At 41.6% G+C, this 24309-nt stretch overlaps 4 protein-coding genes across 7 annotated transcripts; 2 read left to right on the forward strand and 2 right to left on the reverse strand.

Moving 5' to 3' along the window:
- The first annotated feature begins 57 nt into the window (after positions 1–57).
- On the forward strand, positions 58–5804 carry LOC115195783 (E3 ubiquitin/ISG15 ligase TRIM25). 2 transcript variants are annotated; one of them, XM_029756019.1, is made up of 6 exons: positions 58–740; positions 1099–1194; positions 2058–2291; positions 2536–2692; positions 2838–2897; positions 3095–4050. In XM_029756019.1, the coding sequence occupies exons 1-6, from the start codon at positions 147–149 to the stop codon at positions 3622–3624; spliced, it is 1671 nt and encodes a 556-aa protein (XP_029611879.1). In that variant the 5' UTR covers positions 58–146; the 3' UTR covers positions 3625–4050. The 2 variants fall into 2 exon arrangements, with proteins under 2 accessions (XP_029611879.1, XP_029611880.1); XM_029756020.1 differs by lacking the exons at positions 2536–2692; positions 2838–2897; positions 3095–4050 and adding an exon at positions 5649–5804.
- Positions 5805–6752: 948 nt separating this feature from the next.
- On the forward strand, positions 6753–12250 carry LOC115195784 (charged multivesicular body protein 5). The gene is made up of 8 exons (XM_029756022.1): positions 6753–6928; positions 9426–9530; positions 10443–10489; positions 10644–10737; positions 10832–10903; positions 11062–11170; positions 11409–11524; positions 11719–12250. The coding sequence occupies exons 1-8, from the start codon at positions 6860–6862 to the stop codon at positions 11767–11769; spliced, it is 663 nt and encodes a 220-aa protein (XP_029611882.1). The 5' UTR covers positions 6753–6859; the 3' UTR covers positions 11770–12250.
- Positions 12251–13119: 869 nt separating this feature from the next.
- fastkd3 (FAST kinase domains 3) lies at positions 13120–17321 on the reverse strand. Of its 3 annotated transcripts, none has more exons than XM_029756025.1 (7): positions 17061–17081; positions 14638–16130; positions 14424–14509; positions 14126–14300; positions 13929–13998; positions 13706–13820; positions 13120–13506 (listed from the first exon to the last, which is right to left on the reverse strand). In XM_029756025.1, the coding sequence occupies exons 2-7, from the start codon at positions 16094–16096 to the stop codon at positions 13408–13410; spliced, it is 2004 nt and encodes a 667-aa protein (XP_029611885.1). In that variant the 5' UTR covers positions 16097–16130; positions 17061–17081; the 3' UTR covers positions 13120–13407. The 3 variants fall into 3 exon arrangements, with proteins under 3 accessions (XP_029611885.1, XP_029611883.1, XP_029611884.1); XM_029756023.1 differs by lacking the exon at positions 17061–17081 and adding an exon at positions 16223–16846; XM_029756024.1 differs by lacking the exon at positions 17061–17081 and adding an exon at positions 17106–17321 and having other exon boundaries at positions 13121–13506.
- A 438-nt stretch (positions 17322–17759) lies between these two features.
- On the reverse strand, positions 17760–22491 carry myl12.1 (myosin, light chain 12, genome duplicate 1). The gene is made up of 4 exons (XM_029756026.1): positions 22373–22491; positions 20884–21087; positions 19542–19703; positions 17760–18946 (listed from the first exon to the last, which is right to left on the reverse strand). The coding sequence occupies exons 2-4, from the start codon at positions 21065–21067 to the stop codon at positions 18774–18776; spliced, it is 519 nt and encodes a 172-aa protein (XP_029611886.1). The 5' UTR covers positions 21068–21087; positions 22373–22491; the 3' UTR covers positions 17760–18773.
- Positions 22492–24309: the final 1818 nt, after the last annotated feature.

The following is a 24309-nucleotide window of genomic DNA, read 5'->3' on the forward strand; positions in this document are numbered from 1 at the left end:
TCTCTATCTCCCTCCCTCTAACTAACCCCACCTCCTGGCAGAACCAGGAAGTCCCTCCCCTTCCCACAAACTCTCTTCTAGGAAAACAAAACTTATCTGAGTCGCGGTGTCATTTGTCTGTGTGAAAGTGAACAACAACCGTCCAAATGGCTCAGCAGGGAATTCTGCTGGACCAGGACCAGTTCTGTTGTTCTGTCTGTCTGGATCTACTGAAGGAGCCAGTCACTATTCCCTGTGGACACAGTTACTGTAGAAGCTGTATTGAGGGCTGCTGGGATCAGGATGATCTGAAGGGGGTCTACAGCTGTCCTCAGTGCAGACAGACCTTCACTCCAAGGCCTGATCTGAGAAAAAATAACATGTTGGCTGAAGTGGTGGAGAAACTGAAGAAGACAGGACTTCATGCTGCTCCCCCTGATCTGTGCTATGCTGGACCTGGAGATGTGGCATGTGATTTCTGCACTGGGACCAGAAAGCAGAAAGCCCTCATGTCCTGTCTGGTGTGTCTGGTGTCTTCCTGCAAGACTCACCTCCAGCCTCACTATAGTGTCCCTGGACTAAAGAAGCACAAGCTGGTCAAAGCCTCTACACAGCTACAGGAGAACATCTGCTCCCGTCATGACGAACTGCTGAAGATTTACTGTCGTACCGATCAGAATTGTATCTGTTATCTGTGTATGGTGGATGATCATAAAGGCCATGATACAGTGTCAGCTGCAGCGGAGAGGACCGAGAAACAGGTTAGACCAGAATAACTTGTTGGTGACTCTGATAAACAAATAATTGAAATATACACTAGGAGAGCTGTTTGAATATGAGAAACATATCTAATTAGTTACATGATCCTCTAAATGTTTCACCATTTTGCTGTAGTCACACACCCTCACTTTCTTTAGAGTCCAAAATTCTGTTTAAACTATGATATGAGTACTGTAAAATACATCATATTTAAACTAAAATCATAGATATATAATTTTGCATAGAGACTTCTATTAAAATGTAATTACTACCCTCTATGCGCCCTATATCGTAATACTATTCTATTGCACTACTGGACAAATAAATCTTGATAGCTCAATGAACAGTGTTTCTCCATAGAGTCAGCTGGGGATGAGTCAGCAGAATCTCCAGCAGAGAATCCAGGAAAGAGAGAAGGAGCTGAAGGAGCTCCAACAGGCTGTGGAGTCTCTCAAGGTAAATATTATTAACCAGGGCCCAGTTTTTCAAAATGTTTGATCTGGATCGGGATATATTTTTTGGTTAAATCCACTTCAGTCAGTGTAGATTAAGGGGAGGAGACAGGTTAAAGAAGGATTCTTAAGCCTTGAGACTATTGAAACATGGATTGTGTGTATGTGCCACGCAGAGTGAATGGGCAAGACAAAATATATATGTGCCTTAGAACGGAGTATGGTAGTAGGCGCCAGGCGCACCGGTTTGTGTCACGAACTGCAACGCTGCTGGGTTTTCATGCTCAACAGTTTCCTGTCTGTATCAAGAATGGTCCACCACCCAAAGGACATCCAGCCATATTGACACAACTGTGGGAACCATAGGACACAACATGGGCCATATCCCTGTGGAACGCTTTCAACACTTTGTAGATTCCATGCCCCGACGAATTGAGGCTGTTCTGAGGGCAAAAGGGGTTGCAAAAGCAAAATAATATTAGGAAGGTGTTCTAAAATATTTTGTAAAGTCAGTGGATAGTATTTTTTATGTGGGCCTCTATGAAGGGTTCTACCTAGAACCCTTATCTTCTATGTTTTGCATTTTGCTAGAGGGTTGTGGGTAATTGTGAATCCCTGTTCTTTGCATTAGTTCACTTATGGTTGGTTGTACCTATGATTTTGATTGTTGTTTTGTTCTACTTGTGTTGTTTCTGGGTTTATGATTCTGGGTTTCGGTGGGGTGGCTACACTGATACCATCAGTGAGAAAGCTCATTCAGATGAAAAGGCTTCTAGGTAGAATCTTTTTCCTCAGCAATAAAACGTTTTGGGGAAAAAATATTCTACTTAACATGGAGCCTTCTCTTATCTCGTTGTGTCTAAACAGCACTCTGCACAGGCAGCAGTGGAGGACAGTGATAGGATCTTTACTGAGCTGATCCACTCCATTGAGAGAAGGCGCTCTGAGTTGAAGGAGTTGATCAGAGACCAGGAGAAGGCTCAAGTGAGTCAAGCTGATGGACTCCTGGAGCAACTGGAGCAGGAGATAGCTGAGCTGAGGAGGAGAAACGCTGAGCTGGAGCAGCTCTCACACACAGAGGATCACATCCATTTCCTCCAGGTAACTAAACTGCTTTGATACAGGTGATACAGAAATAAACTTGTTGTGAAACTGTACATTTTGTCAATTATACTTTATTCTATATATCAGTATTCATGTTTTCTGACATCAATAAAAAAAACATTTGATCGCAAAAGACAGTGTGTCAATTATCTGTTCTCTCTCTGTCTCTCTTCTTCGCTCTCTCTCACACTCTCTCTTTCACATTCTCTCTCACTCTCACACTCTCTCTGTCTCTCTCCAGAGTTATCAGTCCCTCTCCAGTCCCAGTGTCTCTTCAGACTTACCCAGCATCGTTATCCATCCTCAGTACTTTGGAGATGTGAATAAGGCTGTTTCTGATGTCAGAGAGAAACTAGAAGACGTTCTTAAAGGAGAATGGACCAAGATCTCCACCACAGGTGAGTTGAATATAATACTAACACAATACATAATGTAAGAACACCTAGTTTAGATCAATCAGAGGTCCTATAGTCATCACTTTATACATGTACAATATGGTATGCTGATAATATTCTCTCTTTCTGGGAATGTCTGTGTCTGTAGTGAATTCAGTGGATGTTTTACTGCCTCCAAAGCTCACAACTAGAGAACAGTTCTTACAATGTGAGTTTCTTCATCAAGTAACTAACGGTCTCATTTTTCTGACACTCCTCACAAACCTTGTGATATTTCAATAGTAGATACTGCTTTCATTGATCTCTGCTCTGCTGTAATCAAAGACAGGGTAGATACAGTACAGTATGTGCCTTAACTTACTGTTCTAACTCCCCTCATTGGTCTCTGCTCTGCTCTTCTCCCAGATTCCTGTCAGCTCACACTGGACCCAAACACAGCACAGAAATCCCTCTCTCTGTCTGAGCGAAACAGAAAAGTGAAAGTTGTTAATGCTGTTAAAGATCCAAATCCTGACCATCCGGACAGATTCACTGGTTGGTGGCAGGTCCTTTGTAGAGAGGGTCTGTCTGGACGCTGTTACTGGGAGGTGGAGTGTCATCGTGGGACTGTTTTTACAGCAGTCTCATATAAAGACATAAGTAGAATAGGGTTGGTTAATGATTCCAGATTCGGATACAATGACAAGTCTTGGGGTTTAGAGTGCTCTAGTAATGGTTATAGTTTCAGACACAATAATGTTGAGACTAAAGTGTCAGGCCCTCAGTCCTCCAGAGTAGGAGTGTACCTGGATCACAAGGCAGGTATTCTGTCCTTCTACAGGATCTCTGACACAATGACCCTCCTCCACACAGTCGAAACCACGTTCACTAAACCCCTCTATCCTGGGATATGTGTTTGGTACGAAAACGATTCTGCTGAACTGTGTAAACTGTAGTGTTCCCCATATTAGAACAATGGTTCATGCTCTTTTAGTCTGGTATGTACAATTATTTTGAGTGATTTAAACTTTAATATAGTCTAGGTTTTAATCACATTCATATTGGTGTATTCTCACTTTGATGTAGTCTAAACAAAGAAAATACTGCTGTATTGATATCTTTTCTCAATAATAAAAAGTAATTGTTTGTTAATTTCAATAAGTTGTATTATTATTTACCTGTTGATCCTTGATTTTGAATATGTCAAATGTTTTCAAATCTTTCCAGGCATGTATACTGTATATACTCTCATGCTGTAGATTTACTACTCAATCAACCGTCCAGCAGATGGTGAAATACTGTAACAAACAATACAATATTAAACATGTCTTGATTTACCTCTTGCCACTCAGACAACCACTAAAATAAAATACATTTCTATATGTTCGTTTTTGAGTGTTTATGCTATAAAATTCATGAGAAACTAAAGAAGAAGATTATGTTTAGCAGCAGAGTGTTTGCGCGTGTTTGTGTGTTTTATGTTTTACTATCATTGAGGGGACCGGGAGTCGGGAGGCTATTTTAGGCTTTGGGCTTAGGTTTAGGGTTGGGGTTACAATTAGGGTGAGGGTTTAGGGGTTTTTGGTATGTGTGCCATTGGGGGGAGTATTGTTTCTACACTCTTGGTAAATGTTTACTCAATTTTATTTCATTCATCGATCAAAATGTAAGCAAGCTAGATTACTTTACTTTGGATTCACACTTTAGAATTTTTGGAATTTGAAAGTTAACTGAGGAGTCCTCAGATCCTCAAAAAGTTCTACAGCTGCACCATCGAGAGCATCCTGACTGGTTGCATCACTTCCTGGTATGGCAACTGCTCGGCCTCTGACCACAAGGCACTACAGAGGGTAGTGAGTACGGCCCAGTACATCACTGGGGCCAAGCTTCCTGCCATCCAGGACCTCTATACCAGGCGGTGTCAGAGGAAGGCCCAAAAAATTGTTGAAGACGAAAGTCACCCTAGTCATAGACTGTTCTCTCTGCTACCACACGGCAAGTTGTACCGAAGCACCAAGTCTAGGTCCAAAAGGCTTCTAACAGCTTCTACCCCCAAGCCATAAGACTCCTGAATAGCTAATCAAATGGCTACCCGGACTATTTGCATTGTATGGAAAGAACAGGGATTCCCCACTTTTATCTTCTAGGTTTTACGTGTTGCTGGAGGGTTGTGGGTAATTGTGAATCTCTGTTCTTTGCATTAGTTCACTTAAATTTGGTTGTAGCTATGATTATGATTGTTGTTTTATTCTGCTTGTATTGTTTCTGGGTTTATGTTTCTGGGTTTCGTTGGGGTGGCTAGACTGATACCATCAGTGAGAAAGCTTATTCAGATGAGAAGGCTTCTAGGTAGAACCTTATTCCTCGGCAATAAAACGTTTTGGGTAAAAAATATTATACTTAACATGGAGCCTTCTCTTCTCTCTTTGTGTTTGAACAGCGCTCTGCACAGGCAGCAGTGGAGGACATTGATAGGATCTTTACTGAGCTGATCCACTCCATTGAGAGAAGGTGCTCTGAGGTGAAGGAGTTGATCAGAGACCAGGAGAAGGCTCAAGTGGGTCAAGCTGATGGACTCCTGGAGCAACTGGAGCAGGAGATAGCTGAGCTGAGGAGGAGAAACACTGAGCTGGAGCAGCTCTCACACACAGAGGATCACATCCATTTCCTCCAGGTAACTAAACTGCTTTGATACAGGTGATACAGAAATAAACTTATTGTTAATAATTATACTTTTTTAATTATACTTTATTCTCCATATCAGTATTCATGTTACTGGCAATAATATAAAACATTTGATCACAAAAAACGTTAATTATCTGCTCTCTCTCTCTCTCTCTCTCTCTCTCTCTCTCTCTCTCTCTCTCTCTCTCTCTCTCTCTCTCTCTCTCTCTCATTCTCTCTCACACTCTCTCTCTCTCTCTCTCTCATTCTCTCTCTCTCTCTCATTCTCTCTCACACTCTCTCTGTCTCTCTCCAGAGTTATCAGTCCCTTTCCAGTCCCAGTGTCTCTTAAGACTTACCCAGCATCGTTATCTGTCCTTTTCAGTACTTTGGAGGTGTGAATACGGCTGTTTCTGATGTCAGAGAGAAACTAGAATACTTCCTTAAAGGAGAATGGACCAAGATCTCCACCACAGTGGACAAAGTGCTATTTGAAAGTTTAATGCTTAAAACCAGCAAATTAAGTTGTTTGGGTACAGACTTGGTGGAGACAACTGAGCTCTGAAGGTGTTCCTTGGTAAAGATTGCAACTCCACCACCTTTGGAAGATCTGTCTGTCCAAAAAGGGTTATAACCAGAAAGGTTAACATCAGTGTTCAAAACACTCTTCCTTATCCATGTCTCAGTAATGACCAACACATCTGGATTGGAGCTGTGAACCCACACTTTCAATTGATCAATTTTAGGTAATAAGCTTCCTGTGTTAAGGTGCAGAAAACCCAGGCTTTTACGAGAGCAGAAATCAGTGAAGCAGATATCAGAGCAAAAGTCAGAGTTGGGGCTAGCAACAGTAGATGGGCCAGGGTGTACATGCACATAACCAGATATCTTCAGCAGTAATACAATCAGGGCAGGGCAGAGGACAGGGAGAGCTCTGCAGTGTTGATTTATGACATTTGAATGTGCGTTAGATGGCAACAAGATCCTATTGTACAGCAATTTCATCAGGTAACGTGATGTAGCCTATACTGAATAACAACTACTGTATTGATATCTTTTCTCAATTAAAAACAACTTTTTGTTTGTTAATTTCAACATGTTTTATTGTCATTCATCTATTTATCCTTACATTTTAATCTGTTAAATTTCCTAACATATTTAGCAGGCCTAGTCTAGTTTATGCTGCACATGTACTACTCAATCAACCATCCAGCAGATGGTGATATGGCAAAAATAAATACAAAGATTGCACATTTCTTGATTGACCTCTTGCCTCTCAGTAAACCACCAAAATAATCTATATTTCTATATGTTCTTCTTTAAGTGTTTATGTTATAAACGACATGACTTGACAATGTAAGTAAATCAAATTATATTTAGCACCACATTCCTGCTTTAGGGCGGTGGAAGATTTGTGTAGAAGTAAATCATGTGACGTCAGCTCAGTGTTGCTTCCGGGTTTGCCTTATTTTTTTGACGGGCAGATAGATTCTTTGTTGTTTTGAGTTATTGGTTATTTATTTCAAAATGAACCGTATTTTTGGTCGAGGAAAACCGAAGGGGCCACCACCAAATCTAACTGACTGCATAGGAAATGTAAGTATATGGAAATAACTTAATCAGAGCAGTGTCTTTGACAAACAAACAAAAGAACTTTGCATGCTGGCTAGCTGGCTAGCTAGCTGGATGACATCTGATTGTTCTAGAAATAATGGGAGAGTTGTCCTGCATGACAGCCCATTTGATACCTATAGCTTATAGAATACTGTTTAGCTACGTCATTTTCAGCGTGGTGTTGTAAGTTAGTTTGATTAGTCTTGTAGTATTGTCGTAGTTACTAAGCTAAGTTGCCTAATTTATCTAGATGGTCAGTTGACAAAAGTACAGTAAGGTGATGTTGGTTTTCCACTGTAGGCTAAAACAATGATTCCCAACCATGGGTACTTAAGACTCATGAGACCAAAGACTTATTGGTCAAATGCACATGGGGGGGGGGGGTACTTCAGGGGTACTCCGGGCAGAGCCAAATTCAGTTGGTGGTAGAGTCACCGAAAGAAGTTTGGGAATCACTGGCTAAAAGGTGTTGTTCCTCCAACCAACCAGTTTTACAGGTTTGACCAAAGGTATTTAGCTAGTGCCATTGAAGGTAAAAATAGAAGGTATGATTATTATAATAACTCATACACGTATTTTAATAACTTTCTGATACCACAAAATGTTATTACAATGACTTCAGACTCAAACAAAAGAGTTGAGGTACAGCGCATTCGGAATGTATTCAGACCCCTTGACTTTTAACATTTTGTTATGTTACAGCCTTGTTCTAAAATGAATTAAATTGTCCCCCCTGCCTCTGAATAACATCCTCTGAATAATATGCCTTTTACTGAAGTGGCTTCAGTCTGGCCAATCTATCATAAAGGCCGGATTGGTGGAGTGCTGCAGAGATGGTTGTCCTTCTGGAAGTTTCTCCCATCTCCACCGAGGAACTCTAGAGCTCTGTCAATGACCATCAGGTTCTTTGTCACCTCCCTGACCAAGGCCCTTCTCTCCCAATTGCTCAGTTTGGTCGGGCGGCCAGCTCTAGGAAGAGTCTTGGTGGTTCCAAACTTCAATTTTAAGAATGATGGCGACCACTGTGTTCTTGAACCTTCAATGCTGCAGAAATGTTTTGGTACCCTTCCCCAAATCTGTGCCTCGACACAATCCTGTCTCAACAGACAATTCCTTTGACCTCATGGCTTGGTTTTTGCTCTGACCTGTCAACTGTGGGACCTTATATAGACAGGTGTGTGCCTTTCCAAATCATGTCCAATCAATTGAATTTACCACAGGTGGACTCCAATCAAGTTGTATAAACATCTCAAGGATGATCAATGGAAACAGGATGTACCTGAGCGCAATTTTGAGTCTCATAGCAAAGGGTCTGAATATTTATGTAAATAAGATATTTCTGTTTTTATTTTTAATACATTTGCAAAAGTAAAAAAATGTGTATATGTTTTTACTTCGTCATTATGGGGTATTGTGTGTGTAGATTGCTGAGGATTTTTTTTCTTAATTTAATCAATTTTAGAATAAGGCAGTAATGTAACAAAATGTGGGAAAAGTCAAGGGGTCTGTATAGTTTCCGAAGGCACTGTAAGTGCTTTTGGCAACGGGGGTATATTAACATACAATAACGTTGCTTTCAAATGTATTGCGTTGCACTAAAATAGTCAGTGGGAAGCCAGAAGTAAATACAATTCCATTTCAATTTACTGTGCGTTCATTATGATTGGGGAAAATTGACAAAATATCTAAGGGATAGTATTATTAAACAGACTTTCTAAACGTGGGTCTCTGCTTACCTCATGTCAAAATAAAAGTCCTGCACAAGCCATATGTGGACAACAAATAAATAACTTTTGGGGGACTTTTTTTATTTTGACATGAGGTAAGCAGAGAGGAAGTGGGTCTACAACAGGTTAGTGCAGCATTTCCCAAACTCTGTTCTCGGGACCACAAGAGGTGCACGTTTTGGTTTTTGCACTAACACTAAACAACTGATTCAAATTATCAAAGCTTGATGATTAGTTTTGATTATTTGAATCAGCTGTGTAGTGCTAAGGCAAAAACCAAAACATGCCCCCCTTGGTGTCCCATGGACAGAGTTTGGGAAACCCTGGGTTATTGTTATCTGGGTTCCTTGGGACGTCCCTACCCTAACCCCTTAATCCTTATCTAACCCAACAAAACCCATTTTAAAATTTCCACTTCAATGGGGTGACGTCAGAGTTGGGACATCCCAAGGATCCTTTTTAAACTTTTTCCTACACAGACCCACGTTTGGAACGTCTGTTTAATAATAAGATCCTTTAGATATTTTGTCTCAAATTCCCTCCGTCGTAATGACCAACCGTCCTGCCCAACGGCACAGTAAGTGGAAATGTTATCGTATTTAACTTCTGGCTTCGCGTGGAGTGTTTTCGTGCAACCCAATACAATTGAAAGCAACGCTTTTGTATGCAAATACACCCGTGTTGCTAAAAGCACCTAATGAGTTATGAAAAGAGTCTGCCTGGCTAATTCGTTACTCTTTCTCTCTTCTAAGGTTGACTCACGAGCGGAGTCTATTGACAAGAAGATTGCCAGACTAGATGTTGAACTGGTCAAGTACAAGGATCAGATGAAGAAGATGAGAGACGGTCCTTCAAAGGTAAGAGTGAAGGCCTACACTGAGTGAAGCAGACTGGGATAGTAGATATGTTTACCAGTCAGTCGTTTATTGTACCAACCTGGTCTCAGAGCATTTCGTATTATTATGTACGTAAATCCGAGAAACGCTGTTTAGTATGATGTGTTACATTTCGTATGGTATGTATTAATTTGTGGCTTTTCATCACCCATTTCCTACGATATGTTAATTACAATTCATATTATATGTTACGAATTTGAAAACGTACAATATTTTACAAATTTGCAAAACGTATGATGTAACCATACCAAACGTAACATATCATATATCATACTAATTTGAATGTTTACAATTTGTATCGTGTTAAATATTATCCACCATCGGTAGCCACCGTCAGTTATACCCACATACATTTATAACTAGTGTCAGTTTCCTTACATTTTCCATCATTCCATTACATCGTTAGTTGACCTTTCTTTCCTCTGTCACGTTCGTGTCGTTGTTCATGAGGATCGCTAGCACTAGTGGATCATATTAAGCAAACAATAATTTGGGACATGTAGCCTATTTTAATCAAAATGGAACGCAGACCTTATGTAGCAGGTTAAACATGGAGCCTGGCGCACGGTTTACGACGTCTGGACAGTTGTCATCACAGTTCCATTATTAGGGGACGACTTGTCCCTATTTTACACTTTTCTCACCTGCATAGTGCGTAGGAAAGGCATGCATTTCCTAAGTCTGAATCGGACCCTTGAATAAAACACAACAGTTTGTCACTGTGTGGGGGGGTCTGCATCCTCTCTACAGTTCCACTTGTTGTTAGGAAGATTATAAATGTATGTCTGTCCATCCACGTGGACAGACATACAGTATACCAGTATTTATGCCTGATGTTGTATAAATTGTATTTCCTGGTTATGTTTTCATTAGAACATGGTCAAGCAGAAGGCAATGAGAGTGCTGAAGCAGAAGAGAATGTGAGTCATTTATGAAAGCAGTCTGCCGATGCATGAAACACCTCCAATCAGTCAGGACCAACATCACAATGATGAACCACAAACCATAGTCATATGAGTACATCATAACGTCTTAATTAATAGAGGTTATCATTTGAATTGTGATGTTTTTCAGGTATGAGGGCCAGAGAGATAACCTCACACAGCAGTCCTTCAACATGGAACAGGCCAACTACACAATACAAACTCTCAAAGACACAAAAACAACAGTAAGGTGGATCAGTAATGTAATGACTGTAGCACTTACAATTTACTGTCGTTGCCATAGTCCTCTGGGTAAACATGTCTGATATTGCATTATAGGTGGATGCCATGAAAATTGGAGCCAAAGAGATGAAGGCGGCATACAAGAATGTGAAGATCGATCAGATTGAGGTAAACCGTTTGTCTTCTGTTTGGCTACTCAATATATTCAAGTTATCTGGTTTGTGTTCACCCAGGTTAAGTGAATGTGGGGTTTCAGTGAGGATGGCCCATTGGGTAATGAGAATGACAGACGTTTGGGTTAAGAGCTCTTTGTGTTCCTGATGCAGGATCTCCAGGACCAGCTGGAGGACATGATGGAGGACGCCAACGAGGTGCAGGAGGCGATGAGCAGAAGCTACGGGACGCCAGAGATCGATGACGATGACCTGGAAGCGGGTCAGTACTGTGAGAGTATGACACAGCCACAAGACAATATTGTGTTACAACAGTTGGTTTTGCTCCAGTAGACCAGGTCTATATTAAAACACTGCCGTATATCAATAGATGGCATCATTTCCCACCACACTACAGAGAAGTTTTGTTCACTTCAGCCCAGTGATACAACAGCAGTCAATAAAGTCCTTACATCAATAGGATGCATGTAATAACTGCATCAATGGCTATGTGTTCCCAGAGCTGGATGCCCTGGGAGATGAGCTGCTGCTAGATGATGACAGCTCCTACCTGGATGAGGCCAGCACTGCCCCCTCCATCCCAGAGGGAATACCCAGCGACAGGGCAACAAACCGGGTACACATCTCTCTCTGACCACCTTATTCACATTTACCATGTTTGGTAGTGGATCACTGGCAAACATAACTGCCACCAGTACAGCTGCCTTGTTCAAAGGGTTGTTTTGTTTTTTAGGGAATTGCATTGAAGACACATTTTATGCACTCATTTAGATGTTTCCTAATAAAATGTCATTTGTGCATGTTTTTCAGGATGGAGTTCTGGTGGATGAATTTGGCCTACCACAGATCCCTGCCACATAATGGATAGACAGCAGGCAGGAATCAATGGCAACACTCCCAACTGTTTTTTTTGTATGTATCATAGCCTTTTTACAATGTATATCCCGACTGATGCATTATTACGTGGTGGTAAACAAGACTCAACCCACCTTAGCTTATCTTTTGAAGAGAATCATTGATAATCTAATCAATGGTGATGTATCAGCTATGCTATTAATTCTTGATCGTATGAACAAATGTTTTTTTTCTCCAAGGTGTTTCTTGGTATTTGGTTGTTCTAACTTCTACTGCAGCACTGTGTTGCCAACTACCAATAAATATAAATAATATATTTCAAATGATGCCAATGGTGGATTAGTTACAAATCAGGCATATTTTGTTGTATTTTTTTTTAAACAAAGGAGGGAGACAGGACTAAATAAGTCATTTAATTATACAATAGAACACTAGTAGCGTGTAGAATTATAATCGCTCAAAAGCAATAAATACATTTCTGAAAGTATTCATGTAGTTGAACGATATGCTTTCTGTGTACAAATGTTGGCCAATGTAGCATTTAGACGAGGGCTCTCCAACCCTGTTCCTGGAGAACTACTGTCCTCTAGGTTTTCACTGATTCTAATAATTACCGTAATTTCCGGACTATTAAGCGCACCTGAATATAAGCCGCACCCACTGAATTACATTTTTTTTATTTTGAACATAAATAAGCCGCAGGTGCCTACCGGTACATTGAAACAAATGAACTTTACACAGGCTTTAACGAAACACGGCTTGTAACAAAAATAAATAGGCTTTAACGAAACACGGCTTGTAACAAAAAATAAAACATTTGCAGTAAGCTTTAGTTGTCTTTTTGCACTGAGTCAATTCCTCAAGCTGCTGTTTCCAACGTCTTATCATCGACTCATTAAGACCAAGCTCCCGTGCAGCAGCTCTATTTCCTTTTCCAACAGCCAGATCAATCGCCTTCAACTTGAAAGCTGCATCATATGCATTTCTCTGTGTCTTTGCCATGATGAGGGTGACAAAATGACTACCGTAATCAGAATGATGGGAAGTTTGAGAGCGCTCAATTTAATCTAAACAGTAAACAAAAAAGTTGTTTGACCTTAACCCGTTTGGCAATTTCATTGGTGTAATGAAAGCGTCATGCCGCCAAAAAACTGAGCACGTCACAGAATGTTTTTTTGAGAAAAAAAATTGAAAGCGGGAAAAATCCATATATTAGCCGCGTCATTGTTTAAGCCGCGGGGTTCAAAGCCTGGGAAAAAAGTTGCGGCTTATAGTCCGGAATTTACGGTAGCTTACATTTTACATTTTAGTCATTTAGCAGACGCTCTTATCCAGAGCGACTTACAGTAGTGAATGCATACATTTAATTTCATGTATTTTTTGTTGTTGTTGTACTGGCCCCCCGTGGGAATCGAACCCACAACCCTGGTGTTGCACACACCATGCTCTACCAACTGAGCCACAGGGAAGGCTTGTTAATAAGCTGAATCAGGTACAACTGGGGTTGAGGCGAAAACCTACAAGAAGGTAGCTCTCCAGGATCAGGTTTGGAGAGCCCTGATACAGACCCTTACAAAAACACATTGCCCAAACTGTATAGTTTTATGACAACCACAGCAACAAAGGCCTTGTTTGAGCCAGTCATCACCAACTGAGCCTATAGCTGAGGGGGAAGATCTTCTTGTGAAGGTATTCAACAACCTCAGTCTTGTTCCAAAGCTTTTCAAATTCATAGTAAGGAATCTGAAAAAACAAAAAAGACTATTAGTAACAAATGGAGCCCAGAGCAAAAACAGAAGATCCAACTGAATACAGATATGCTCTTGACAGAACACTAGCAGAGGGGCTGAAATCAGAATTTACAGCAGACAGAACTCAGAATTTACAGCAGATGGAACACTTGGGAAAACAGAACTCAAAGGTTGCAGAGTGAATTTCTGACCTGAACAACTTCGTATCCCAGAAGCCTCAGGTGCCGCTGCTTGATGGCCTCTTTCCCTAGCAGCTGTCTTGTGTTCACAGTGAACCTCTTGTGGCCGTCAATGCAAACTGCTATCCTGCAAGTACACAACAAACAGAGTGAATGGGTCTGAATAAAATTGCTTTAATACAACAATTTTATCACCTATGTTTATGAATTTCATAGTTTAAATGTCTGTTTATACCTCTTGTAGATATCATCGATTTGACTGGCAGGCAATACATATCCTTCCTCATCAAGCTTTATTTCCACATCTGAAATGACAAGAAGCAGAGGCCGGATATGTCTTTACACCTTTCATTTTCAGCATATGTATGTCTGAAGCTTTGAACTAAAGGTTAGCGGTGTTGTATCTTACAATGTGCTGTGTCTGTACGTTACCTAGCGTGTAGCAGTATGGCGTGAGGACTCTGGAAGCGAAGTAGGTGCGGGCGCCTAGTAGATCCACCAGGCCAGTTTTCACATGGTTGTAGAGGTGTCCGTCAACCGGCGTCTCCAGAGACCGACCAGGAGTTAGGAAAGACTTGACACGGTACTTAGGAAGGAGCCTTGGACCCTGGGGTTAAAACAGGGTGTTAAGGGTGAGTCAGAGGATAGTGTGCTAGGATGTCAACACTGCAGTTGAAGTTGGAACGCTATCATAGAATGAACATTGATTTGTACTAACTTGTTAGCCTACCTCATAGAAAGGGCATTCAAGCTTCACAGTCATGTAGAGTTGGGTCAGTTGTGCCAGAACAATCCGGTCAACCCCTGAGCCTTGCTCTGGGACACAAATTCATTTAAAATGTATTAATCAAAGGCCGTGCAATTGATTAACCAAATAAACTGTGCCGATATAAGTATGGAGAGTAGTAAAATAAGCCTGGGCTAATTTATTAAGGCTGCATTACCTTGTAGTTGCTGGAGGAAGTAGCGGTTGAAGACCTTGGACACAAAGTTGACAGGGAACCGCTCTACCAGGATGCAGGAGTGCAGCAGGTTGAGGAGTGTCCGGGGCTGGAAGTGAGAGAAGCGTGCGTGCAGGATGGCCTCCACCTTCCGGAACACCTCCCCGGCGTTGGGCGGCAGGTAGCCCAGCTTCCCGAAAGGCATGATCTGCCTGGCCACTTGGCTGGTGCTGTATTCGTCTGCCCGGTACACAAAGCTCTCTGCCACTGCGTCAAACACCGGCAGCGACAGGATGTTCCGGCGCCCAAAATACTGCATCACCTTGGTCACTGTCTCTGGGTGGGACGTGAACGTCATCTTGGGCACGTGTCTCTCCATGGCCTCCACCAAGAAGTGGTCGCTATGGCCGAAGTGCATCAGCGCCCCGAGCACTAGACCCAGCTCCTCGTCTCTGAAGTGGGGTATGTGCCTGACCGCCTGCTTACACAGGCTAATGACCAGGGGCATGGCCTGGGTCTGGTTCAGGACCACCAAAGCACTGAGCACGCTGCTGACAGCAGGGGGGTCCATACGTGAGGTGACTGACACAGTGTAGGCGTGCATCGCGTTTAGGAGGTCCTGGTAGCGGCCCTCCTCCCCTACTCCAGCCTGCAGCAGTCTGTATACTGCAGTGAGTTCTACCAGACTCCACTCACCAGGTTCCTGCCTCTGTACCTGCACCATCAGCTGCTCCAGCATCCCACAGCCCGGGCCCTCCAGGGCCAGCAGGGCCTGGCCCAGGGTGCACAGCTGGCCCACGCTCATCTGGCCCCTGTCCAGCCGCTCCTGGCTCTCCGACACCAGCCGAACCACCAGCGTGCTCCAGGGGTCCACATAGAGGCGTGTGCAGGCCAGCAGGGAAGAAACCAGCCCGGCCTCCGTCAGACGCCCAGAGTCCTGCTCCAGCTGGCAGCACAGGGCCCTGAGAGTGTCCTCTTCCAGCACTTTGGGGTCCTTCAGGGAGGTGCCATCCTGCTCTATGTCAGCCACGCGGTGCAGGGCTGCCGCTGCCATAGTGTCAGACATAATCTCCACTGTGCGGAGGAGTCTCAGCACCTGCCTGGAGGAAGAGCAGCTAACCAGGCGGTCATGGAAGGCCTTCTCCTCTGCATCAGTGGGCAGGTGCAGCTGACTCAGACGGAACCTGGGGACTGAGTCTTTGTGGAGGCTGACTGACCCAGCGGTGTAGAAAGGGTCCTTGGTAATGGTGGACAAACTCATCCTCCCACAGTTTGGCGGACTGAGTTTCCGACAGCCTTGCCTCTGGATACAGCGGTCCGCTGAGGTCCATAGACACGCCACACACATGGGCTCCCCTATCGGAACACTCAGGAGTCTGGTGTGACTCAGCTCGCCTGGAGGACAGAGGTGTGCCACTGTCTGCCTGAGCAGTTGAAGCCTCTGAATCACCTTTAAAGCCATGGCTGTGTTCCAGGACTCAATAGGCAGTTCAAACCTGTATGAGCATAGGAGCAGATGGTTAGCTAAGCCTACAAAGTTCTGGTAACTAAGTTGACCTAATGGGCAGTTTCAGTTGACAATAATCACCGCAGTAAGATGGATGGCAAGATGGTTTCCATGAAATGTCCCATTCATTTTGATGTTAGCTTGCTAATTGTGGGGCGGTAGGTAGCCACCATTACCAAGGAAAGGTTGCAAGAACGAATCCCAGAGCTGACAAGGTACAAATCTGTCGTTCTGCCCCTGAACAAGGCAGTTAACCCAGGCCGTCATTAAATATATGAATTTGTTCTTAACTGACTTAAGGTTAAAATATATAAAGTAACCATGGCTTGCTGGTGGTTATCAAACCAGCGACTGCACGCAGCATATGCTAACTACGCATACCACGACCTAGCCATACATTAAGAACATCCATTCAAATGTCAGCATTTTCCGAACTAATGCAGTGCAACCCACGGGAGAGCACAACATGTCATTTTGCCCTTGTGTTAGCTAGCGGTCATGGCTAGAAGGGATACAGATTGTCAAATGAACGTCAAAAGTTTATACTGTTTTGCATTTTAGCAAACTATAACCCCAAATATTTTCATAACCTTAACAATTATCCTAACTGATACGTTAATTATCCTAACCTGCTACGAAAAGTCAAACCTGACAAAGGCTGTATCCGTTCTAGTGAACAATTTAGCTAGCTAGCTGCAAAGCGGAAGTTCATGTTATATTATGGGCAATACAATAGTAAACGTGACTACATTGGTCTGTTAAATCTGCAGTATTTTCTTGTGAAACGGAATCTCTTAATGAGTTTGTTAGCACAAGTTGTTTATCATAATTTAATAAATTAATCAAACGGTAAAACAAAAAAAATAGTAAACGTGACAATGTCCTACAACGGAGGCATTGAAATTATGAATTTCCTTACTTTATTAAACTAAACAGTTCGCAAGAAGAGTACTAGGTAGTTTACCTTTCGTGGAACAGGAAGCACTGACAAAACAAAAAGTAAAATCCACCCACCGGTAAAGCTTGGTTCGGTAACGAAGGTGCTCATTCGTGATTGGCCCCGTTGTAAATCTGTTTTACAAAGCCACTAGGACGCGCTGTAAACCATTTGTAAAATGTTACCAAACTAATACTGTACCGAGTGGGTTGGTGATATTTCAAATTATTCAGCAAATCCTGCATATCCTTGATTGACTAAAAGTATCGATGGGGATAAGTACACTGAAAAAGTTTAACTGAACTGTGCATTCAAAGTGGACCCCCCCCGATGATTTGACCTACATTTTCTTCAGAGGCAAAAAAAATCAGGTTGAGGTCATACTACTCGGATTCCTCTGAATTAACGTGGTTTATTGCAGTTTTTGCATTGATATTACTGTATATATATTTCCCCCTTGATTTGAACAGTATCTAGGCATTTAAAACGTCCTTTCGCAGTAGCTGGTGCTCCGTCTGACATGCACGGCCACACAAACTAGGTGGAATGAGTAATGTGAGACATGACATAACAGCCTGTTGCACAGGAAGACAGAAGGGAACCATCAGCTTACTAGACAAATCCACATTCAGACAACGTAATGTTTATTTCAGTCAAATCATTTAAACAGGGTCAAGAATGGAGAATACAAGTTGAGTACTTTATTTTAAAAGTTTATATTTATTATAAAATGTAAAAATTCAGCTAGACCAAGCCATTAGAGTAACTTAGCGTCAAGTTGCATTTTCCATCATTTTGATGTCACAGACCAGTACCATGTTTTGGATTTTCACATTCACCAGCTAGCTACATTTCTTACAGATATTTAAATCTGCCAATACTGAAATGGGAGCTTACAGGTGGGTCATTCCACAAAAAGTGCCTTTCACGTCCCTTTGATAGTTTGAGTCAAATTTGTGAACCAATATTGCATTTTAAAAGTGCCCTTTAATATAAACCACATGGAGAATAATACATCTGAGTTTTATATGAAGACTAGCTAAAGTGCCAAGAGTCAGTATTTTGATATGCCCCGCCATGCACACCAACTTTTTTTTTTTAAAACCCACTTAACACCAAAATGTCACCATCATTGTAAAGCACCATTTATTTTGTTGCTCTGACAGTCCTTTCAGAAGATTTTTTATTTCATTTCATGTGACTAGTGAATCATTTACACTTGCCCCTCATTTAAGGTAAACCCTGTTACATGAACTGAACTCTCATTTTAACCATTACTCTTTAATTATTTTTTTCTAACGAAACATTGAACAGGTGGGGCATAACACATCAACCCTATGACACAGATTTAAACAATTTATTCAATTGCCACGCCATTGCACACAAGCTTCCATTCCCAATGAAAAGGTGATTTAAGAGGAAATCAGCCCTGTTACTATAGTAATGCTTATTTATCATATGGAAAACGTATGAAGATGAACAAGAGGCCTTGACAGAAAATTGTTCTTTTACCAAGTTAGACTTTTCAAAAGGCATTGAATTGGTGGAATGACCCAGGTATGGTTGATAGCAGTGGTTTCACCTTGCTTAACATGGGTTTTATAGAGCCGAGACATGCAGCAAGATGGTCTAGCTGGGTGTAAAGGAGAAGAGGGGCCAGAGAGAAACCATAATATGACTGTCATGGCTGTGGTCTTAATCGTCCTTATCCTTGGCTCCGTGTTTTAGGATGCGCGTGAACTCCACATAGTTGAAGTTGCTCTTTTTGTCAATGGGCGCCTCCCTGAAGAGCTCGTCCACTTCCTCGTCTGTGAAGCGGTCACCCATGGTGGTCAGCAGCTCTCTGAGGTATTCCTCCTGGATGACACCTGAGGACAGAGGGTGACAGACAGGTATGCAAAAATGCTTATGGTACTTTCCCCAGGCAGGTATGCACGAGTTAGGTATGTTGAGTCACACCCAACCCATCAGCTGTTTCTGAAATGATCTGCGCAAACAAAGCAACCTGAACACATTTGAGCAAAGTTCACAGAAAGCATCTTTGTATTTACAATCCATTTAAGGAATATGTAGCCCACTCAAGGGTGGTATTTTGAAAGGAAGTTAGGCTAACGATCCTGTCAAGGAAATAATTCAGTGTCCTGTGTGTATTTTTATAAGCATGAACTTTCCATATGGATGCATTTCATTTTTTATTTTTTTCCCCCAGCCGAACCCTTAGGAGCTATGGTTTAACCCACAGGTCCAGTTGTTATTGGGACAGCCCACATTACCATCTCAGAAGATAGTCCAGTCTATCCAGCTGAGTCAGAGATTAGGGATATCTTGAAAAGCAAACAACTCAGGAACTTTGTTCTCTACACAACACTGGCATCCGTTATCAGCATCTAAAACAGCATGATCTATACAGCCACAGAGACCAATGTGAAATCATTCCCATTAGACTAATTCCCTAAACCTTACCTGTACCCTCTTCGTCGAAGCAGGCAAAAGCATTTCTGATGACGTCCTCAGGGTCCGTGCCGTTGAGCTTCTCACCAAACATGGTGAGGAACATGGTGAAGTTGATGGGCCCAGGAGCTTCAGTCATCATAGCCTCCAGGTACTCATCAGACGGGTTCTTCCCTGAGAAAGAGTCAGTGCCACATTAGAACAGACTGCAACTCCCTGTTAACAGTAACCTAGTTTTACAAAACTGGCATAAATGGTTTCAAGCGTATAAAACAATGGGAACAGGGTGTAGGGAATGTTAATGGGAAACCGCCTGCTCTTTACTAATGCATTACTGTTTCAATAGAATACCACTCTCCTAACACTAGCTGGAAGACACACCCAACCCCAATAAAAAGAGGCAACTCAGTGCTCTGCCTCAATCTGTCAAACACTTGATCAAGATAACCATTGAAGGGGGAGCGTAAAGGCCTAATAAACACTCAAGAGATACCCGAGCACCATACTACAAATCAGGTTGGAGTTAACGAGGTAATTTCGGTCAGCTCTGGGTAACCGGTACCACAAATGTGGCTCACCTTTCAGCCAGGTGTATTTCTATGGCAATGAATCCTTCACAACTAACCTGCTCTGGGGCAGGCTAACTCAGTTAACTCCATTTAAACTGAATCAAGTGTCTGAGCCACAAGTTGAGGACCAATGACAGATACCCTCCCACCAAGACTGCGCCATCATCCTTCATTTAAGGAAGTCTAATGATTGAATATTTTATCAAATGTCGTAAAAGACACCCATCACATTAGAGTACTTGCTTTGCAAACTGTATATTTCACACGACAGCATTTTACGAAAAGGAAACTGACAGCTGCAACCAACCATAGACTGCAGTTCCCATTCAAGTCAGGACAGGCAGCCAGCGTACCCATGAATTTAACAGTCAAAGTGCCAGGGTTAGAGGTTTCAAAACACTTCTCTGGATCATACATTTGTGGCCACAACGCAACAAGACTGCATTTTTAAAAGCCCACTTCATACCATAGCCTGCTGAATTTGAGAACTAACTTTCATTTAGAGCAACAGTTTGGCCTTCAACTAGCATGTGCAGTTACAAGCCTGCTAGAGTTAACGACAGGCAGACGAGCAATATCCAGTCGTAGTACGGATGAAGCCCAACCTGGAATGTGAAGCAGCCTAGCTTTATAAAAGCCTGAATTGATCTAGCTTGCGTCATAGCATTCCACTCGGGAAATCATTCAGTTACTGTTTGAAATTGAGTGAATTAAACAACGTCCAAGAGAAAACACTGATTCCAGATCAGCAGAAAGGGGTTTCAGGGACAAGCTAAGATACCCACCCAGTGAGGCTAGCATGTCGTGCAGATCCTCCTTGTCAACAAACCCATCACGGTTCTGGTCAATCATGTTGAAGGCCTCCTTGAACTCCTGGATCTGAGACTGGTCAAACATAGCGAACACATTGCTAGTAGCACGCTGGGGGCGCTTCTTGGTGGTCTTTCCCTTTGCCCTTTTGCTCGACATTTTGGCTGATGTGCGTTTACCTGTAAGGGCCAAAAGAGCATATTCTGAAGTCAACACCCCAGATTTGTAAAATCCCAAAAATCACTTCACATTTACCATTTCAAAGCAGACTTAGAAAGAGTTCAGATGTCAATGAATCTCAGTTCCTGGGACAACATCTTATGATACTTAAGAGGCTATGAAAAACATATTGAGAGCAGCAGTTACTGGCTCATGCAATTACCCAAAATAAGATTTGACCAGTTATGCCCAGCTTTCCTTGGATATGGGCTAATCTAATTCAGACTGGAAAACAATCCCTGGAGAGGTGTCCTCACTACACTATAAATGGAAATGTTATACTGCTGTTGAAGGCTGTTCTAGTTCCCTTAACACGGGATAGGAAAAACTACTGACGTGAGAGAAAAAAAATTCTGGCAAGTTCAACAACCTCATTCAGAGAGAGGGCCACTGCTTCAATAATAAGCCTCCTACCTAGCTAGTAATAGATGGAGCCAGTGGTCCACACCATTGACTAACTATTATGGCAACAGCACAGGGCAGGATAAGACCGGTTTAGTGACCTATTTTGAGATTGTGCAATACTAGGTGACTGAATTCAGACTTAAATTCAATATGATACATGTTAGCTAACATGAACCATATAAAAGTAGCGGTACGATAAACTAAAAAACACCAGTTAATTCCATACTTTGAGAAAGAATTGAGTGAAAAGGCAACTTTTAGTTAGCGATACTACGTCATGAATGGACAGTGGGGCCTATAAAAATAGATTAATCTAGCTGCCAGCTGTTGCTACTATCAACGCAAGAAGGTATCGTAGAAATTAACATACAGCACAAATATCAATTTACCAAGATGTGGGAATGGCTATGATAAAGTTATGAGAAAGCTGACGTTAGCGACATTGTTGAGGAGACGATAAAAACATTACGAATGCCAGGATGCTCGCTAGGTAGATACTGTACTTTGTTTTGGCACATCTCGTTAATACACAGGTATCTAGCGTACGGTCTCTTGATGCAACTTAAAACAATTAACTTGCTAGTTAGAACAGCATTTTCTTTCTCCCCCTTCAGGAAATACTGTAATCTTTGCAGTTAACAAGCCGACTGTTAGCTTATTTAGCGAGCCTGCTGACTCTGCTAGCTAAGGCTAAATCATCCAGCAAACAAATACTTCCATATGAAAACGATTGTAGCGTATACATTGCAAGCTGTACAGCCAACAGTTCAATAGTAGCATGGGATTAGCAAGTGAAATAACGTTTATACGTTCAAATAAGCAAATATTAGACCTAGCTACCTGATTCCGAAAAGCTGGATAGTCAGTTAGCCCGTGCTGCCCTCTCACAACCACCGCCCTAACTTCCTTAAATGTTTCCTGACAGGAAATACAGACCAAACTAACTTCGGAAAATGGGGAGGGCTTTAGAATTTCTAAATCATTTTTATTTGATTTCAATTATTTTTCTAAACAGTATAATAACATAGTTATACATTTAGATATTTAGTTCATGTACTTTGCTTTGACTATAAATAACTTGATGTAATGCTTGTAAATCAGTTCAGTTTTACATAGGTATACCCTCCATTGAAGTTAATGAGTTTCCTCAAAACACTCCTTTGCTACGTAAACATTCTTGAGATATGCCCAAATACGGAGAAAATAAATGCATCTTCCTGTGCCTTGTCATGAGTAAGATAACAATGCTTTGGTGACACCATTTTTATTATACTAAAACTCTGATTTCCTCAATTTACAAAACATATAGCCTAGCAAATACAATGATTATATAACAAAAATATGTTTAATTGTCACATACACCAGATGGGGCCGTGAAATGTGTTGTTTTACAAGGTCAGCCATAGTAGTATGGCAGCACTGGAGCAAATTAGGGTTAAGTGCCTTGCTCAAGGGCACATTGACAGATTTATTCATATTATAGCTCAGTAGCCTAACACATCAATATTTTGATAGTACCCTAAATGTTTTGGTAAATTGACATTTCCACATATGCTCCAAATATGAAGAATAATGACTGGATGGATAATTATAGATGCTTTGGGGAGAATTTATGACATCCCCATTTGGGTCAGAGTGAACAGTTGGTTCCCCATTGCCGCTTGGAGAAGGTTAATGCTGGAGATCCAAAGCAAGAAAGCCCTATGGGACCCATGATGACTCACTGGTTAAAATGGGCCACAGCAGTAACCTAATGTGGGTTCTCAGTGAACACACACTCCTCAAAGGGAACAAGAGAAGGGGTTTAACAATGTAGACAAGCCACAGGCACATTCAGCATGTAGGAAAAAGGCTTATGATGCCAGCCATACAATGCAGCTGTGAGACCCTGGCATTTTCAACACTTGTTTATACAACATTGACTAACATTTTAGTTGAGCCCCACCACCTTGTCATAGGCCAAAGGAAAAGTAAACATAAATAATTATCCCTATTAGTGCTATTTTACAAATGATTAGTTTGCTTGTTCAAGATATGAGCTACTAGTATGGTTTACAACTATGGTCCAATAACCATCTGCTTAATGAAAAAGAGTGCATTCTGCCTGCTCCCAAGAGAAGTGGAATTATTCTTAGTTTGTTGAACCGTAAAAAACTATTTTTACTATAGAGTCAGCATATTGGAACCAGAGACATGTATTTATCTAAACATATACTAAACCCTGCACCTTAGAGGCTGCTGCCTATGTACATAGACATAAAACACTGGTCACTTTAATAATGGAACAGTGGTCACCTTATGGACAGTATATGTAGTATATATGAAGAATACAAAAGGTCGAGTAGTATATGTACAGAAGTAGTTATATAGGATGAGCCATGACTAGAATACAGTATATAGACATACACACACAACCAGTCAAAAGTTTTACAACACCTACTCATTCAAGAGTTTTTAAATGTATTTGGCTAAGGTGTATGTAAACTTCTGACTTCAACTGTACATACATACAGTTGAAATCAGAAGTTTACATACACCTTAGCCAAATACATTTAAACTCAGTTTTTAACAATTCCTGACATTTAATCCTAGTAAAAACTCCATGTTTTAGGTCAGTTAGGACCACCACTTTATTTTAAGAATGTGAAATATCAGAACAATAGTACAGAGAATTATTTATTTCAGCTTTTATTCTTTCATCACATTCCCAGTGGGTCAGAAGTTTACATACACTCAATTAGTATTTGGTAGCATTGCCTTTAAATTGTTTAACTTGG

Source organism: Salmo trutta, chromosome 6, assembly GCF_901001165.1.
Source record: "Salmo trutta chromosome 6, fSalTru1.1, whole genome shotgun sequence".
Classification (NCBI taxonomy): domain Eukaryota; kingdom Metazoa; phylum Chordata; class Actinopteri; order Salmoniformes; family Salmonidae; genus Salmo; species Salmo trutta.

What these genes read in the sequence shown, in the direction of transcription:
- LOC115195783 (XM_029756019.1), top strand. Translation starts at nt 147, where the DNA reads ATGGCTCAGCAGGGAATTCTGCTGGACCAGGACCAGTTCTGTTGTTCT. An exon ending in CGGAGAGGACCGAGAAACAG is followed by an intron (nt 741 to 1,098) that starts GTTAGACCAGAA and finishes GTTTCTCCATAG; the next exon opens with AGTCAGCTGGGGATGAGTCA. An exon ending in GACCAAGATCTCCACCACAG is followed by an intron (nt 2,693 to 2,837) that starts GTGAGTTGAATA and finishes CTGTGTCTGTAG; the next exon opens with TGAATTCAGTGGATGTTTTA.
- LOC115195784 (XM_029756022.1), top strand. Translation starts at nt 6,860, where the DNA reads ATGAACCGTATTTTTGGTCGAGGAAAACCGAAGGGGCCACCACCAAAT. An exon ending in TGACGATGACCTGGAAGCGG is followed by an intron (nt 11,171 to 11,408) that starts GTCAGTACTGTG and finishes ATGTGTTCCCAG; the next exon opens with AGCTGGATGCCCTGGGAGAT. An exon ending in GCGACAGGGCAACAAACCGG is followed by an intron (nt 11,525 to 11,718) that starts GTACACATCTCT and finishes CATGTTTTTCAG; the next exon opens with GATGGAGTTCTGGTGGATGA.
- fastkd3 (XM_029756023.1), bottom strand. Translation starts at nt 16,266, where the DNA reads ATGGGACATTTCATGGAAACCATCTTGCCATCCATCTTACTGCG. An exon ending in TTGCCATCCATCTTACTGCG is followed by an intron (nt 16,131 to 16,222) that starts GTGATTATTGTC and finishes ATGCTCATACAG; the next exon opens with GTTTGAACTGCCTATTGAGT. An exon ending in GCCATACTGCTACACGCTAG is followed by an intron (nt 13,999 to 14,125) that starts GTAACGTACAGA and finishes TTGTCATTTCAG; the next exon opens with ATGTGGAAATAAAGCTTGAT.
- myl12.1 (XM_029756026.1), bottom strand. Translation starts at nt 21,067, where the DNA reads ATGTCGAGCAAAAGGGCAAAGGGAAAGACCACCAAGAAGCGCCCCCAG. An exon ending in CGACATGCTAGCCTCACTGG is followed by an intron (nt 19,704 to 20,883) that starts GTGGGTATCTTA and finishes ACTCTTTCTCAG; the next exon opens with GGAAGAACCCGTCTGATGAG. An exon ending in CTTCGACGAAGAGGGTACAG is followed by an intron (nt 18,947 to 19,541) that starts GTAAGGTTTAGG and finishes CTCTGTCCTCAG; the next exon opens with GTGTCATCCAGGAGGAATAC.